The following is a 19338-nucleotide window of genomic DNA, read 5'->3' on the forward strand; positions in this document are numbered from 1 at the left end:
ATATAGATATGACTATACATGTACATAAAACAAACAAGAGACCACTCAGAAAATATTTAGTAGTTTTTTTCTGAATTTACTATTTATATGTGTTTAGGTAAACTGATGTTTTGTCATTCTGTGAAGTACTGACAATATTTGTCCCAAATTAATATGTGTTTTTTATTTATTTATTCATTTGTTTGTAGAACATGAAAAATTGAGAAAAGCATTGGCCAAAAAAATGCAATGTTTTCAGATCATGAATACTGCAAGGAAAGCAATTTTATATTCATTTTGATAAGCAATATGGTACTCGAGGCTGTAGTGTATTGTGAATAGTCATGGCTGAAGGGCATTGTCAGGTACGCTGTGAAGTGGAGTCAATACAACCTTTCATCTGTGACTTATTCACGATACAGCCTTAAGTACCTCATTGCTTTTATGAAACGGTTACCACACAATACAAATAGAAAGCATAAAAATATGTATCATTGCAACTTTCATCACCTAAAATCTCTAACAATCTTCTTTCTGATGGATGAAATAGTCCCTGTGATTTGCTTGAATCAGAATCAGGGGATCAGTGTTTTATTAACGTATTTAAAAAGAGTTTAGAAATGTTTAGTTGATCATATCTGTCATGTGTCATATCATGCTTTCCATTTATGTCGCTGACTTTGTCACTCCTGAGGTTTGCTTGTGTTGGAATTCAACAGACACTGAAAAAGAATGAATGTCATACGGTTAGAAATAATGATTAATGGCAAATATCTGAGTGGTCTCTTAATTTTTTTGTTTTTAAGAGAGTTAAACATTTCCGCAGTACTTTGTTTCTCTCTTTTAATAAGTGTCCATCATCACCAGTACTCTCCTACAGTTTAGTGTATCTGCATAGGAGCCTTTAGTTTCTCTACACTGCGCTCATCCCCGTGTTCTCATTACCCCGTCACTCCATCACTCATCTGCAACAGTCATCTTCAGGGGTCATTTGCCTACATCGTTTCCCAGACAAGCGGCGAGATGGGATACGCAGAAAGCATATTGTCATTACAACAGAAAAGCCGAGCGTAATAATGATACATTTTACACAGTCAATTTGCCTCCCCATTGAGCCCGTGCTCATGACAACATTTTAAGATCGTAATGGCGAGGTGCAGCCCATCTCTCCTGCTCTTAATGCCCTCGGTGCGGTTTTATGTTTAAAAAACCTCTGGATTTAAGACAGGCGCTGGTGTTTGCTGAGGCTGGGTGGAGTCTGAAGGCAGCGTTGAGGGAGAAATTACACATAGCTTATTGATAGCAGTGAAAGAAACGAACATAAAGCTCCATCTGGAATATTGCCCCTGGCTGTATCACAAAAACAAACAACAGCCTTGGGGCAGTCCTTTCTGATTCCATTTACAGAAGTATTTGCCCGTCCATATTATTTCTGGTGTCTTAAGATATATGTTTCTGGCTCTCTAGCTACATAGGATGAAAAATTAATTCATCATTTATCTCAGAAGCGTAACTTGTATTATTTAATAACCCTAATGTAACCCTTTCGCTATTATTTTTATCGTGAAACACAAAAGAAAAGGTCTCTGGAATAAAAAGGAAACTGCAGGCCTGTGATTTTGATAAAAAAAAAGAAAAATATACATTTTTGATGATCCGTAGTGAACGGGTAGACACGGAGGAGAGAAAAAAATTATATCGATTGCCCTAAGTCCTTTATTAACCCACTATAGCCGTGTGGATTACGTCTGTAAAAATTGGATGTACTTTTTGGGCTTCAAAGTCAGAAATGGTTCTTCTGAAATGGCTTGGAAGAGCTAGGACTTTTTTATATAACTTGGATTGTGTTGAAAGAAGATGTTTATATGTATCTCAGATGGATTGAGGATGAGTAAATCATGAGATAATTATACTGCAGAGTATCTCTTTAAATTAATCTTTCTATCTGTTTTGGATTTTGACAGATGTGGTCACTATATTACTGTATTTTCAAAGAAGCTGTATGAGGATTCTTTTAAAAGTATTTTCATTTGTTTTTAATGGAAACAAAGCATGTGGGTTTAGAAAGATTAAGAAAAGTGATTTTTTCCTTTTAGGGTATAATGCCCTTACAGTAAATCTCAATAAAAAAGACCAGATTAAAAATAAATGTCTAAAGATGTCACTACTAAAAATCCTGTAATTCATTGCAGTTTTCCACACACATTTGAATGATTGATGGTTGGGTGAAATTTGTTTAGATTCAAACATTCAACCTTCACTCTCATAACAATGACACACCGGTATTACTGCAGCCCTCATCAAGCAATTTTATGATTCATTTAGCTCAATGAAGGCCATTTATTACAGTTTATTTATAAATAATGGAGTCTCTATCATTTGCTTTTGGGCCTGAGAAAATGGGGAATTTGGAGATTACGATTAAGTAGAGAAAGATGTTTTGTCATTAACAGGAAAACAGCTAGCTTTGACTAGTAAATATTTATATAGCACCCATCACAGATACAAAATCACAAGGTGCTTTACAAAATGCAAGAAAAATAATACACAGAGAGTAGCTACGGCGTAGGACCTACGCACGACTATAAATCGCCCTTAAGGAGGCCATTTGGTGACCCCTGACCTACACAATTTAGCTTTTTCAATAAATTTTTTTAGGTGTTACCCATTTGAAGTAATTTTTAAGTTAATCCAACTATCACATAGTAATACCTAGGAGTTATATACAACAGACATACAGCTTTTCTTTTGCTCCATTAAGGAAATTGCAGTTGGAAGAAAGGTTACATTTACATTAAGTCATTTAGCAGATGCCTTTGTCCAAAGCGACTTATAAATGAACCAAGTTTTTTTTAAGGACAAAAAAGATAAAGATAGAAGAATAGAAAAATATTAAGCTCTGTATTAGTAAGTGATGTGTTGAAAGAATCAGCAGATCTTTATGTTTTATATCTCAAGTCCAGGGTGGAAAAACAAGCCTTGCATCGGAGACAGAAGCTCACTCATAACTGGGATTTTTGTTGGGAAAAGTTATCCTCTGACTTGGATAAAGAACCCTTTTCTTGTGGCTCAGTCTTTAACCTAGACAACTAAAATCACCAAAAACATCAACTTTAAACTGCTAAAGCCTGGGATACACTGCAGGATTATTGTCTGTCCCAGACGAAAGATTTCCATCGTGAAACAATCGTTGCGATTTCTGTGATCGTGGCTCTTCATCGGTGGTCCTATGTCGTACAGTGAGAGAGGTTCAAAGACGGCCGTTTTCCTGGTCTTGCGTCCAAAGATGACAGTGTCAGAAATTTAGCCTGATCACCACACAGTATGTTGCTGCTACGACCTGTGTGCTGGTATTTGTTTACCATGAGCGCATGCTAGTGACGTGGCGCTAACATGTGACGCAGCAGCCAAAGCTTCCGTGTCATCATTGTACTACATGCTGATGTTGTCTACATGCCTGTCGTACCCAAGTTTAAACGATCCATGTTGCACAGTGTGATAAGGTAATCATCTTATAGGAGGGCAAAAATTCTGCAGTGTATTCTGGGCTTAATACCTCGGACTGAGTTAAGATTTGCCAGTCATCAAGATACAGTGATTAAGTACAATGAAGCTATGAAGTCACAAAGAATTCAGGCTGCAAGTAAAGGTGATGAGGACAGTCCAACCTTCTACTGCTCCTTTGCCCAGAAGACACTGTAGCTATACAGATAATAACATGGTCTGCTCGCTGCCCACATAGTCCAATGAACCCAACAAGACACAGTTGTTGACCATTCATACATGTCCTGCTTGGTTTGTGCATCTCTGCACGTTGGCTGCTAGGTGGAAAAGGCTAGTCCCTGGACTTTGAGAAGGATGGATTGTTTGAATACTGTAATTCTGAAGCTCCAGCTTTGCCAACTCCACCTGCAGTCCTCATGATCGAAGTACAAGGTCACCTCATACCTGAAACCCGAGGCACAGACGCTTGACTGCCATCCCTCAAGGAATGAGTCAAGCGATATTTTCAATGTGCAGTTTTCACAGTGCACACATCCATGTGCCATGCTCTGCTCCCAAATATTTAACCCATTGTTTATTCATGTCGATACCTGTAATATAATGGTGACACAGCAATGCACATCTCCTTTTTCATTTCTTTACAAACTATCACAAAGATAGAGAGACATGCTGCTTCCTCAAGACAATGAAACTGTATGACTGTATATCGCCTTTGCCCTGTCATTGTCTTGGTGACGGGTTACACTATAACACCTGACCTCTTCATTGGCCTATAGAATTGTTGTGAAACCGTCACACTAGAGGCGTTTCCCATAGCGTAAGCATCATGACACAGCGTTGATTTCCAATGAAAGGGAACAGTAGAGGTCAATGCAATATCCCCACCATAATAGGAAAATGTGTGTGTTATTGTGTGTACAGTATGTGGGACACCAATGTCAGAATTGTTTACTCTGAATTGAGAAGAGTACCAAAACAATTTGCCCCCAACACCACAATAGCCAACGATGAAAAGGATGGGCCTCAGGGGCCAACACCCCATCATGTATCAAACACACAAACAGCCTGAAAGGATACTGATATTTCTGCTGACAGACATCATCATGTGTTGTATTAATGTGAAGCTACTTATCATGAATACATTTATTTTTGACGTTGGCAAATACACACTGGGCCAAAAAAAATTCTGCAGTTTTTTTTCTAGTCAGCTTTGTTACATATAGTTGAAACAAGGCTACTATTAAAAATGGAAAAAAATTACAATAAAATTTTCACAACTAAAGACCTAATCACAATGTCATGTTGTTTTTTTATTTGTAAAGTAATCACAAACTGTGGTGGTCTAAAGGGGCACAGATACATTTACAAAACAAACAAAAGTTCACCACACAAAGGCAAAACTCAATAAAAATGCTGGAGATGTTCTGCTGAACTACGTAATAAACCCACCTGCATTTTAAAAAGAAAATTGTGAATATTTTCCCCGTTATGAAAATAAATAATGGTTTGAATATTGCAAAAATCTAGCAGAATGGTGTAGTTTTCAACATGCTACCATATTTTTTTCACTAATAATGTGTTTGTTCATTTTTTTATTTTGCTAAATCATTTTCTCCCACACACCTATTGTAAAGACATTTATTTAACAACATAAAAAACTAGCATTTTTGAATGCATTTATTTTGTTTTGTGGCTCATTTTGATTGTATGGTGAACTTTATGAATTTGGCCATTATACAAACACACATTTTCATATTTTCAGCATTGCTTATATTTCACATGATGTGCTTGTGCTGTTTGGCTTCTGGCTTGAGTGGCGCTTTCCAAATATACACATGCACACGCATACAGTCTCGTGTCCATGAAGTATTTATTATGCTAGCCTTGGGAGTCGAACAAAATACTCACAAACACATAAGTAATATTCCTCAGCATCAGCATCCTGTGTGCAGTCCAGGCTGTGTAAGCGGAGTGTAGAATGATTGACAGCACTACTGATGTTCTGTGTGCACAAGCCTCCCTATGGGAAGATTCCTTGTGTGTCTGGGGTTAGGGTCAGCATGTTTAGGTTGCAAAAGCATTGGTTGTGTTCGGAGAAAGGGAAAAGGGACTGTCCAACACAGTGAGGTCAACAAAATCATTTATAAAGACCATACAAAATCAAACTTGGACTTTGTGGCTTTACAGGTGCAATGTGTGTAATGCTGTAAAAATTTATTTGCTGACTTAAATTTTTTGTTGAATCAGCTCAGATTTACAAGTCATTTGAACTCAGAGGAGAGCAGGGGCAAACATAAAATTTTTCAGAAAAATGTCATTTAAAAAGATAATGTTTTAGACAGAGATATATTTTTGCTGTGGTCAGTAACTCACAAGTGTGGTCTATCAATACCAGGTGGAATTTTGAACAAATTTAAAATTACTTAAGTATAATTTTACTTTGAACATAAGTAGCGCATTGTTACTTTCGGTCCTGATAGATGGTCAAACGTAGTACAACAGAACAAGACAGATTTTTATATTACACTTGTTTTTTTGACATATAACATAGATTTGCACACTAAATAGTGCACCGGGTGCCAGCAACTATTATACATTTTAAGCATTTCAAGTATCCTGATAGAGATATTGGGCCCTATTTTGACGATCTGAAACGCAAGTGCGAAGCGCAAAGCGCAATTGAGTTTGTGAGCGGATCTTGGGCGCTGTTGCTTTTTTCCCGGCGGGAGAAATAACTCTTGCTCCAGGCGCAAATCAATAAGGGGTTGGTCTGAAGTAGGTTCATTATTCATAGGTGTGGTTTGGGCGTAACATCAAATAAACCAATCAGAACGTCATCCAACATTCCCTTTAAACGCAAGGGCGCAAGCTCCATGGCGGGTTGCTATTATTATGACGGATTTACCAGGCACACGCCAGGAGCGGTTCACAGCCGAGGAGACCGACGTTCTTGTAAGAGCAGTCAAAGACAGAGAAGTTGTTTTGTATGGGGATGGGAGAAACCCGCCCAAATCAGCGTCGGTTAAACAGGCGTGGGAGGAAATAGCCACAATTGTCTCATCAGCTGGCATCCCCAGGACGTTGCGCCGCAAGCGCTACAATGATGTCAGGAGACGGGGGAATCCCAAGCTTGCCAGCATAAATCGGGCACGCTGTGTAACAGGAGGTGGATCTGCCTCTACACATGACCTGACGCCAGCAGAGGACATCGCTGCGTCCACCCTCACCGCTGAAAGCCAAGAAACGCAAGCAATCCAACCCCAAAGTACACTTACAAATCAAGTTCACATACATTAAAACATTTTAATTATTATTTACATAAAATAAAGGTAATACAGCCACGCAACAAACTTTTGAAAATATTTTAATCGTTATTTGCATGATAATTTTTTTAACGCAGCCAGACAAAATAAATAAAAACTATCACCACAATGCTCACCACTATGATTTCCCTTATCTCATGTGTTAATATTTTTTATTGTAACAATTTATAATTTGAAAAAATAACTGTTGCATCTGTGTAAATTAGATAAGCAAATTGGTGTGCGTTGTGCACGCTATACATTATGGTCAAGCATGCGCCCTTAAAATAGCATAATGAACAACGCGCAACTTTAGACTAGTTTTTTTTGGTCAGTGGCGCAATTGTTTTTTGAAACTGCAAAATAGCATCAGGGATGGTTTGCGCCGGAACACGCCTCCTTTTTTGCTCTGAATCGCCCAGGGAGCGCAAGTTCATTCCCTAGTTTGCCGACGTGCATCTGAGGAGGGAAAACCCGCGGTGCGCAGGTGCAAAATACGAATGATACATCCATCACTGACAAAGTCAATTGCGCTGGGTGCAAGATAGGGCCCATTGTGTCATAATGTGTTTAGCGCTCAGTTAAGCGCTTTGTCTGCTTTCATCACGTGCAGTATAAACTTAAACCAGCGGCTCAGTTACGAATTACAATACAAACAGCTGAAAAGATTAAAAGAGTTAAAACACTGTGACTGCCTGCATGTGCAAGCTATTATTAAACCAATAAGCTCTTTTACACTTTGTACACGCATGCCCAGTGCGCGTGATCAATCGATCATGTATGGTGCAGTTGGAGATCTTTTCTGAAATGCCAATACAGACGAGGATCGTTTTCATTTAAATATGCTGTTTTAAAATGAAAATGCTGTAGTATGAACTGGGCCTAAATCTTGTGGGGGGTGAGGTGTTTGAGTAAGAACCTGTGTTTTTGGCTCTTGAACTGCTTGAAAGATCAAGTGAATGTTGTATATGTAATGAAAGTTCAGCTTTCTAGAACTTATGACTTTTAACATATATGTATACGCAAGGAAAGGTTTAAAGAACAAAAAAACAAAACTTTGTTCTCATTGTTTGGGTCTGAGATTAAATAAAGTAGACCATTTGAATTCATGCTAAAGCGAGCCTTGCTCACGATGTGATATTGCAATAACAACAGGGTACCATTTTTATCCTAAACCTTGATCAGAGATGAACAGAAATCTCGCTGGCAGACCTCCACATTCGAACAGTTCATAAATGTGTTGAAAGCAATCTAACAGAAGAGATTAAATCTTTCAGCAGAAAGTGGGAGAGCAAGTGTGAAGTAGGTGAACAAAGAAATACGATGTGAGGTAAGACTTACATCGGCTGACACGGGGGAACTGCGCCTCTTAAAGTCTTTAGCTTTGATTTCATTCAGGAGTGACATAATTGATTTTAATGAGATGTTTATAGAGTGAAGTGGTTGTATTACTCAATCATTTTACATTCTGCCTGTTGGGCTCGGCTACGGAAATGTACATCATCCTTTATAATACTCTGCCTCAATCTCTCTCCTTTTCTCGCTTTCCATTTTGTCTCTGTGCAGCTTATCTAAATAGCAAAAAATAGTTTAAATTAAAACAAGTAATAAAATATAATGGAGTCAAATGGAGTTTGGAAAATTTAAACACAATAAAACAGAAACAAAGTACTGAGGCAGAAAATGCCAGACATTTAGAAAAGACAAGACCAAAATACACAAGTGAAGAATTGTACACTTATAAGAATAGAGGTCCTTAAAATAGCTTTCATAATCTAAACAACCTTTTTTATTCACTACAAAGAAACTTTTATGCTAAAATAAAATGTTAAAGGTTCTTTATTGAACCATTTAGCAAAAACAAATTTTTCCAATATGCCATTTTGAATCAGCTTTATTTTTAAGAGTGTGATAAAGGAATGAAGGACAGATAAGAGAGACATCAGGAAACTGAAACACAAAGGATAAATTGATCTGAGAAATAAAGTCAAGTTTTTAGACAAAAAATATACATTGTAAGTGAAATTGTGACTAAAACAAGCAAATAAATTAAAATAATATAAAATCTGCCAATGGGGTAAGAAAAAAATCTTGAAATAAGTTTAACTTTTTTAATAAGTAAATAAATGTAAAAACTAGACAAAATGCATTTTGATTTAAGAATTTTAAGATATTTCTACCAAAAACAAGACATAAATACTAATTAAGTCATTTTTTTGCAGTGTGTTTGTGAGATGAACTTGCTTTATTGAACAAAATAAGTATTTGTTCACAGCAATAATCTTACCATTGACAATCACCTGTTTTATCACATCTGATGGAGTGCTGGACATGAATCAATGTAACACTGTTAATGAATTTAGTCAAAATAAAATAACTACAAACTACATAACAAGAAAAAAACAAAAACAAGGACAAGCAGACTGTCACATGTGTAGGACAATAAGACTTTACTCATTTTTTAGTATCATTTATTTTTAAAAGTCTTTAGGTCTTAAACAGGTTTGCCTTTCAATTACATTTATCTAGTACATATTTACCTAAAAAAAACAGCAAAAAAAAAAGGATTATTTATCAATGTGTTAATTTGATTGTTTCAAAATATTCTGTTGTTATCAATTATGCATATGCAATTCCATGGCTAATAAGAATATTTAGGGTTAGTAATTTTATTTCAATTTTCCAATGATTAACAGGCATGTTAAAAAGTCAAGTTAGAAATCTTGGTAAAGATTAGTTTTGTTTTGTTATCTTCTAAAATCTCCAGGACAATAATCTGTCTTTAGCGTGCTTTTGTGGGCTGGCCGTATTGCTTCATTATAGAGTAAGCCGGGCTGATAGATTCATAAAGCTTTGATGAAAATCTGAAGAAAACAAAGAAATGCCTCCCGGTAGAGATCGAATGCACCACAGGCTTTGATTCCTGCCATCTTCTCTCCGCTCTATCACACACAGCAGATCTAATACACACACACAGAGGCGAATAATAGCGACGCTCATTTAATATTCTGGTGGAGGCCCTGTCTTCTGTTTGTCTGATGTTATTACTTATTTATTATTCACAATGCATAAGCTCGCCTCATTGACGTACGGCGCTTCACCGGTGGGCTGGGTGACTAAGGATAATGTGTATTCTCTGCAGTCCTGGCTGTCCCCCTTTAATAGCCAAGCCAGATGCCGAGATCTGGGGAATGGGGGTGATCGGTCATGTGAATTCATGGCACGTTCCTGCCTGACAGCGGCTCATCCTGTGTCTCCACTCGGCGTCTCCTCATCCTTTATGACCGGCGACCGCCGCTTTGCACTCTGATTGATTGACAGACGTGGAATGGCGGACGAGTGATTATGAAGCCGATCTGTGTGTAAGTGTAGACAGAGGTAGGAGGGTGATTGACAGCTCTGTAGCCACGTGAAAAAGCCACCAGCCAAACTTACCGTACACCACAGACACCGCTTGTATCCATTTTGACCCCTGTTCTGAGTCAAAAGCAGGACAATAATCACATCTCAGTGGTGATTTCATTTTCATTTAGATTGAGTATTTATATTATAGGGGTTATTTCCTTTAATAGTCATTAGTGAACCATGTCAAAGGTGGTATCAGCTAGAACACTGGGTACAAAATATTAGGCTGTCAAAAGATAATTTTACATTATTTGCAAGTGGTGACTGAAACAAATGCATAATTTACATAATATTTTATGTAATATAAAGTGCCAAGTGGTGCATTTTTAAAGTGAACTTTTTCAAACTGGAAATATATATATTTGAATGTAATTTAAAACTGTATGTTTACAATCTAAACACCAGGCAATTTGCCTTTGCCACCAAACACAATTATTGAAGTATTGCTGCTTTTTTGCAATTTTAATTGGTCAAAATTAAAATTGTATGAACTGTCAGGTTGATTTTGAAACATTTGATGAAACTGAAATTTTAAATGAAAATGTAATTTCATTATTTTTTGCAAAGATAAATGAGAAAATATGTTTGCAGTTACATATTAACAAGGTCATAATCGTGTATATGTCCTAAAAACAAGTGTAACGCACAAATCTATCTTGTTTCGTTGTGTTACATTTGACCCACCTGTGGGTTACTTTCGTCCCAACTGACAGGGTCAAAAGTAACAATGTGCTACTTATGTTCAAAGTGAAATTATACTGAAGTTGTTTTACATTTGTTCAAAATTCAACCTAGTATTTGATAGACCACACTTGTGAATTATTGAGCACAGCAAAAATATATCTGTCTAAAACACTAGCTTTTAAAATGATGGTTTTCTGAAAAAAGAGTACTTTCGCCCCAGTGCTCCCCTCTTTTAAAATTTTAGATTAGAAGCTGAATTAACGTGGATTAATAACTTTAATATTTCTCTGTACTTCATAAACTGGGGCAGGGGTGTCCAAAGTCAGTCCTTGAGGGCCGGTGTCCTGTGAGTTTAGCTAAAACGTCCTTCAACACACCTGCCTCAAAGTATCTAGTCTGCCTAGTAAGACATTGATTAGCTGGATCAGGTGTGTTTGATTAGGGTTGGAATAAAACTCTGCAGAGACACCCGCCCACCAAGAGCAGGATTGGACACCCCTGGTTTAGGGTAAGGTTTGGGGTAGGGTGGTAACATTACCGATAAAATGGATATTATTTGGCAATGTTTATGGTATGAACGATTTGTAAATGTTTTACATTTTGTAGCTGTAAAAACCGAATAATTCTACGATTAAATGTTGCAAACACATCTACATTGTACGCTTCTGCATCTATTTACTGTAAAGTATTTACAAAAACGTAAGTTTTGTGGTTTTGAAAGTTACATATTAATATTATGTATTAACAGTGAGACCATGCTGAAAATACATACATAAATAAATGGATAGCACAGATCCTTCTGCAAATGACTGTACAGAAAACATATGTTTAGATTTTAAATACACTACACATGTGTGCCATATACAGTATGTGGTGAAAGCTTTTTAAAGTCATCAGATAAGTGTTTAGCAGGACAAAGTCTTTTTTAGTTTAGTGTGCAGAATGCATCAGACAGCTAGTAAACAGGCCGTCTGCTGTACATGTATATGGATGTGCTGTCTGAGATTACCTTCATCCATACTGGATGTATTGCTTATCATTTAAAACAGCCTTTGTCTTCAGAGCAAAGCTGTGATGCATTGAAATGCTGTCTACGTAGGGAACTTTTTGACACAGGTTGACAATGCCAATGACTGTTTCAGTAGTTTAATCTTACATTTCGAGTTGATGTCCTGCTAACAGGGCTGAGCTGGCTGTCAGAAGTGCCGAAAGCTAGATTCTGTCATTTGTCACCCTTAAAATCCTTGTACTTTTTTTCAACTCTCATAAATTAAGGTTTTGTGATTTTCCCTACACCTTTCTCCAGTCTATGCTATAGAGATGTTGAGTGGACAATTTAACTGGGATAACTGAGAAAGTCTCAGTGACTTATTTAGAGTTTAGCACTCCTGGTTACCTGCTTTTCAGCAACTTGTCCTGGAAAAAACTCAATCATTCCCAGACTTGAACTAGAACATGTTTAAACTTTAGGTATTTATTAAAACAAGAATGTTATTTTACAAAAACTTTACTAAATCTATTAGGTTTTAAGCTAGCATTTATGTTTCTGAATAGTATTATATATTTTTGTGTAAGTATTTACTGATATTTGTTTTGATATTTGTCTGATCATATGTTTTCAATGTAGTTTTGGTCAGCTCTTATTGACTCTTATAGTCTTCATTCAGATTCAGATTCAGTGCAAGAATACGAACAAGCTGGTATTATTAGGGCACCCCCGTGTTTAGCCACAACTCACGGCAGACAATCAGAGACAAAAGCTGGAAAATGACAGGTTTGGCTATGATTTATTTGACAGGATAGCAATTTCTGAAGGCCTTTCAGGCATGATTTCCATACTGGCCCAGTCTGGGTGTTGTGATTGCTTTTCAATCATCCAAGGCAAACACTAATTAGATTTTATTTTGGTCTGTGGAATGAGAGGTCTCCGGTATGGTGGGCTGTCAGTGGGCTTGGCATTCAGCTGAAGGCTTCTCATACACTTTCACACTGTTTGATGTAATCTGTGATTGGCCATTGAGTTGAAGAAGCTCCAATCACGCGATGCATCAAAGTCTTAACATGTTGTTAAAATGCTGAATTTGTCAGCCTGAAAGCTTCAGGTGCATTGCTGATGGAGGAATGACCCGCGTGCGTTTGTGTGTGTGTGTGTGTGTTTCCAGACAGATGCTGCCCTGATGTATGACGCCGTGCATGTGGTGGCCGTGGCCGTCCAACAGTCTCCTCAAATCACCGTCAGTTCACTCCAGTGTAACCGTCACAAGCCCTGGCGCTTTGGCAATCGCTTCATGACTCTCATCAAAGAGGTATTGCTTTACACATTACACATTTCAACTCCATTTGACCGACAGCATCATATTGATGCTAACAAAAGATAAGTGACTTTTGGTAGCGAAGTGCAATCTGTAATGATCCCAATTTACATGACAGGAGCTGACTACAGTTAAAATTAAACTATAACCTATAACTTGTTATTAGTTAAATGCCATACAGTGCTACACCAGCTCAGATACACTAAATGAAGAAGATGCGGTTTCCGTTTGCATGGAAATACAGCACACAAAACCTGTGTATGTGTGTTTTCTTCTTTCTGAGACTGAATATCGTTCTCTCAGAGCTCCGTAGAAGGCGGCAGCAAATTTATCTTAATCTCCGGAAATTATTCTTCTCTGTGCTATTTTGAGAAAAACTAGGACGGCTAATCTGAACTCTCCCTGTCATTCTAATGCCTATATTTAGACTGACTTAAAGCCTTTCATTATTTGCCCTATGTTATCCCAAGACTGCTGAAGACATAGTAGATATATCAAAGCAAGGTGGTCTTGTCTTCCTGATCCAGTGTATAAATGGACTGAAATCTCTTTGGGATGACCCCAGCCCAGACACTTCTGCCCTTTTTACGGATCTTCATTGTCCAGACTTCAAGCAGAGCCTGGGGCTGTAAAAAAAAAAAAACCCTGCGGTGCTGAGCTTCTCTATTGAGCAGATAAAATGGAGGGGCTTGTCTGACGACATTTCATTCTTTTTGAACGTGGCACAGCGCTCATCTAGATGGATGTCTGCTACTGGCCTAAAAAACAGAGCGAATGGGGTAAATGCAATACTTGAGCAAGGTGCATGCAATGTGATTCAAATACAGAAAATCTCGGTTTGACCTTTGATAAACGGGTAAATGCAGTAGTCAAATCTAGTTTCATGCTCCTTGCAAAGGTTAAGAACTTATTAAATCTTTCTCCACCATTGACAAGTTATCTCCTCAATTGTGAGAAAACATTTGCATAAAAAGGGTTCTTGATAATTTTTTATGTTAATCCGCAATACCACAATTATCCCCTAGATGCCCCAATTTATGAAAAAAACTTTATTTACTAATTATAAACTCTGTGTATGTTTTGATAATTGTTCTGAATCTGATCTCTATCAAAATTCCTTCACAAAAATGCAATTATTTTAATCAATTGTAATTATTGTATTTTACCCATATTTAACTCTTTCCCCGCCATTGACGAGATATCTCGTCAATTAAGAGAAAACGCTTCCCCGCCAATGACGAGATTTTCCGTCTTTCCGCAATACCGCTATTATCCACCAGGTTATCCGCAACTTTTTAAACCCGGAAGTATTGCCCTATGGCAAGCGGCTGCATGTCCGTGTCTGTTTTAAAGATCGCTCTGAATGGGATCTCTATGAAAAGTCCGTCACAAAAATGGAATTATCTCTGCTTTTTGCTCAAAATGTGGTGTTTTTGCAAAAACCTACCCATATTCAAAAGCTGATTGCAAAAGAACCACTAAAGGTAGGATGAAACGTTTTTTTTTGTTTGAAAGCAGAGGGTCTGTTCTTTCATTTGGTATATTGTATGTTTATATATTTAAAGAAGAACATTTTCTGGAAGGCATTAAACTTTGGTGAAAATCATGAAAAACGCTGGCGCTGGCTGGCAACTTTTTTTACAAATGCTGGCGGTGAAAGAGTTAAAGGTATAGCAGAAGATTTTCCCAAATTTTTTAAAGATTTTTTAACTTTTACGAGAGAGAGAGAGCATGCACAAGCGTAGTTCTTCTCATCGCTCTGTTTACAAGTTGCTGCCGGCATGGCTCATACATTTATATGTTTACCGTGTCTACGCGGTTTGTGACTTGTGCCATGCATACGGTGTACATTTTAGGACATCCTCAGATGTCAGAGTCAGGTGTCAGACATCAGATGAAAAGGCATCAGGTCTCAGAAAAACCGTTGTCAAGTTTACGAAATTGCACAGTCATTTCTCAGACATCAGATGAAAAGGAGTCAGGTATCAGAAAAAACGCTGTCAGAAAAAACGGAGTCAGACGAAAAGTTCTCAGATGAAAAGTTATCAGAGTCAGGTATCAGACATCAGATGAAAAGGAGTCAGGTATCAGAAAAAACGCTATCAGAAAAAATGGAGTCAGACGAAAAGTTCTCAGATGAAAAGTTATCAGAGTCAGGTATCAGACATCAGATGAAAAGGAGTCAGGTATCAGAAAAAACGCTGTCAGAAAAAACGGAGTCAGACGAAAAGTTCTCAGATGAAAAGTTATCAGAGTCAGGTATCAGACATCAGATGAAAAGGAGTCAGGTATCAGAAAAAACGCTATCAGAAAAAACGGAGTCAGACGAAAAGTTCTCAGATGAAAAGTTATCAGAGTCAGGTATCAGACATCAGATGAAAAGGAGTCAGGTATCAGAAAAAACGCTGTCAGAAAAAACGGAGTCAGACGAAAAGTTCTCAGATGAAAAGTTATCAGAGTCAGGTATCAGACATCAGATGAAAAAAGTCATGTCTCAGAAAAAACGCTATCAGAAAAAACGGAGTCAGACGAAAAGTTCTCAGATGAAAAGTTATCAGAGTCAGGTATCAGACATCAGATGAAAAAAGTCAGGTCTCAGAAAAAACGCTATCAGAAAAAACAGAGTCAGACGAAAAGTTCTCAGATGAAAAGTTATCAGAGTCAGGCATTAGACATCAGATGAAAAAAGTCAGGTACCGGAAAACTTATCGCAAACTTACCGGAGATCAAAAAAGACTTATGAGGGCACTTTTGTTTCTTTAACTGTGTATTTAATTGTAGCCTTGACATAAATTGTTGTTGTTCCCTTTCTCACTAGCCTCTGTATAACAATGATTTATTTAAACACGATTTTACACATGATCACGCCTTTTCGCGTACCGCCACTATAAAGATATTGATATGTTTTTCTTTATTAATCCCTGTATAACGTGAGGGCCGGCGCCACGGGGGGCACTATCTGGCACTATCTGGCACCGCCCCCTCAGATCACCATTAATGTTGAATGGGATTTTAATGATAAAATGTGCTATTTAAAAATCACATTTGCGGAGTGTTTTGTCTTCCTATAGTGAATAATAAGCTAAAACAGCAATATTTTAGTTAAGGATGGTATGTGAAAGCAAACGTGAAGGCTACGAACATTCCATAATTTCAAAGTTGTATATTGCAATGCCAATGACTAATTTCACCATGGACATTCAAAAATGGATTAAAAAGAAAGAAACTACAGCAACTGCCGGTCCGTGTACTTTTGCATCCATTCATTTTTCCTTTATAAACCATGATATGAAAAATAAAATATAAACGGTTGTTGTATTTTTAAAATGCAATATTAAATTTCAAAATTTAAATTCAAACTGTATTTAGAACATCATACCCCAAAAAAAACCAAAAAAAAAATATTGATGTATTTTCATATTTTTGTTAATGATTTTTGCACCTTTATTATAAATTTAAAACTAAAATTAAAAAACGCGATTATTAGCTATTTCACATTCAGACTTCTTTGGCAGTGATCGCAGTGCTTTGCTTCATGCATGTAAACATCATCATTCTACGCATTTTGTAAATTTCTTCAAGTTTTGTCAAATTATGTTAAATAAATCATTGTTATACAGAGGCTAGTGAGAAAGGGAACAACAACAATTTATGTCAAGGCTACAATTAAATACACAGTTAAAGAAACAAAAGTGCCCTCATAAGTCTTTTTTGATCTCCGGTAAGTTTGCGATAAGTTTTCCGGTAAGTGATGTCATGTGAAGGGGTGGGCCACGTGTAAAATCTTCTGGTGCCGTTTTGTCCGATGCTTTGTTGTGCGAGACCTTACTCCTTTTCTTCTGATGTCTGATACCTGACTCTGATAACTTTTCATCTGAGAACTTTTCGTCTGACTCCGTTTTTTCTGATAGCGTTTTTTCTGATACCTGACTCCTTTTCATCTGATGTCTGATACCTGACTCTGATAACTTTTCATCTGAGAACTTTTCGTCTGACTCCGTTTTTTCTGATAGCGTTTTTTCTGATACCTGACTCCTTTTCATCTGATGTCTGATACCTGACTCTGATAACTTTTCATCTGAGAACTTTTCGTCTGACTCCGTTTTTTCTGACAGCGTTTTTTCTGATACCTGACTCCTTTTCATCTGATGTCTGATACCTGACTCTGATAACTTTTCATCTGAGAACTTTTCGTCTGACTCCGTTTTTTCTGATAGCGTTTTTTCTGATACCTGACTCCTTTTCATCTGATGTCTGATACCTGACTCTGATAACTTTTCATCTGAGAACTTTTCGTCTGACTCCGTTTTTTCTGATAGCGTTTTTTCTGATACCTGACTCCTTTTCATCTGATGTCTGAGAAATGACTGTGCAATTTCGTAAACTTGACATCGGTTTTTCTGAGACCTGATGCCTTTTCATCTGATGTCTGACACCTGACTCTGAATCTTAGGATGTCCTAAAATGTACACCGTACATGCATCGCTAATCAACTTTTACTAGCAGTGATTTTAAATGAATTTCTCCAAATAGCATGACAAACTTTACCTGTGGAGTATGATAGCCTTACGTAAACATATAATCAGAATGATTGACAACTGGGATGACCAATAGTCTTGATGATCCACCTGAAAAAAAGAAAATCTTCCGCTCTACCTTTAATAGTTTATAAGCAAAGATAAAAATATAGATAGGATGAAACGTTTTTTTTCTTCGTTTTGTTTGTTTATTGTTTGTTTAAAAGCAGAGGGTTTGTTCTTTCAATTGATATATTTGTATGTTTATAAATTTTTAGAAGAAAATTTTCCTGGAAGGCATTTTTTAAAACTTATAAAAGTCACAAAAAATGCTGCCGGGCAACTTTTCAAAAAAATGGCTGGTGGGAAATGAGTAAAGAATTTAAAATTGTACTTTTTGTTTTTTAAGGTTTTAAATGAACTAGCTTATTCATACCTTTCAGACCTCTTGAGTACAAACACTCCAACCAGACATTAAAGATCATCTAATCAGAATAGGCTAAAGACTAAAGGTGACCGTGCTTTTGCCATAGCCGACCTTAAACTGTAAAACAGCTTATCGCTCTCTATTAGATGAAACTCATCACAATTACTTTCAAAGCAAAATTATCTTTAGGAAGATGAGGCCACATGGGCTTTTTGTCTTAACATTAATTGCTGTATTGTCTTCTTTGTGTTTTATCTCTGTTATCGATATTGTTCAACACAACCACCGTTGCTTTTATTGTGCTTTATAAATAAATTGAGATTCAGACAGAAGGAAAATCTATACTGTGAATGCATTAAAAGTGCTAAATAACAAAAGTCAACAACCTTCCTGGGCCATTTTTACTGCAAATTCAACAGGAAATGTAAAGGTCTATTTTATTTAAAACATATGCATATGTATTTACAGTTTAATTATAACATACAGATAAATTACATTTAGTTAGTGGTCCCTATAATTTTATTACTGTATTATGATAATACTATTTTGCTAAGAAGATATCATTCCTATTAAGTGCTTAATAATGCTATTTGTCATTTTAAGCCAGTCAATGCTGAATTATGAGTAAAATCACTGACTCCTGTATCAACTTTTTATCAACTACTTTAAATGCAGCAGCAATATGATAAAGCACGTTTCATTATTAACGTTTTAATAATGATTATGTTATTAACGGAGTAATATTGCTGTAAGATATATAGGATGTAGCAGAGAAGCAACTTGACACACTGCCATCACTGTATGTGTGCGTGCGTGCGTGCGTGCGTGCGTGCGTGCGTGCGTGCGTGCGTGTGTGTGTGTGTGTGTGTGTGTGTGTGTGTGTGTGTGTGTGTGTGTGTGTGTGTGTGTGTGTGTGTGTGTGTGTGTGTGTGTGTGTGTGTGTGTGTGTGTGTGTGTCAGTCTCAATTGTCTCTTTCTTTTGTTTTTGAATAAAAACATTGAGCTGGTTTTTGGGATAAATGCCTAATGGTCACACAGCTATATTCCAATTCAATCACAGACTGAAGAAATTATTGTTACGCAGTTATTGTTCAGTCCAGAAAAATGCCTACAAATACTCTCTAAAGATATATCAAGGTATAAATATAGTCCATTTTGAAAAGTGTGTCAGTTTTCTACATGTGTGACCCAAAGTCTGTTTCTACCAG

The 19338-nt window shown here is 37.0% G+C and overlaps 1 protein-coding gene across 1 annotated transcript in view; it reads left to right on the forward strand.

Moving 5' to 3' along the window:
• grik2 (glutamate receptor, ionotropic, kainate 2) overlaps positions 1-19338 on the forward strand; it is a 257567-nt gene that overhangs the window by 127637 nt on the left and 110592 nt on the right. The window contains exon 7 of the mRNA XM_065246360.2: positions 13037-13180. Coding sequence (XP_065102432.1) covers positions 13037-13180 — 144 coding nt within the window. The remainder of the gene's footprint in view (positions 1-13036; positions 13181-19338) is intronic.

This window comes from Paramisgurnus dabryanus, chromosome 13 (assembly GCF_030506205.2).
Source record: "Paramisgurnus dabryanus chromosome 13, PD_genome_1.1, whole genome shotgun sequence".
NCBI lineage: Eukaryota > Metazoa > Chordata > Actinopteri > Cypriniformes > Cobitidae > Paramisgurnus > Paramisgurnus dabryanus.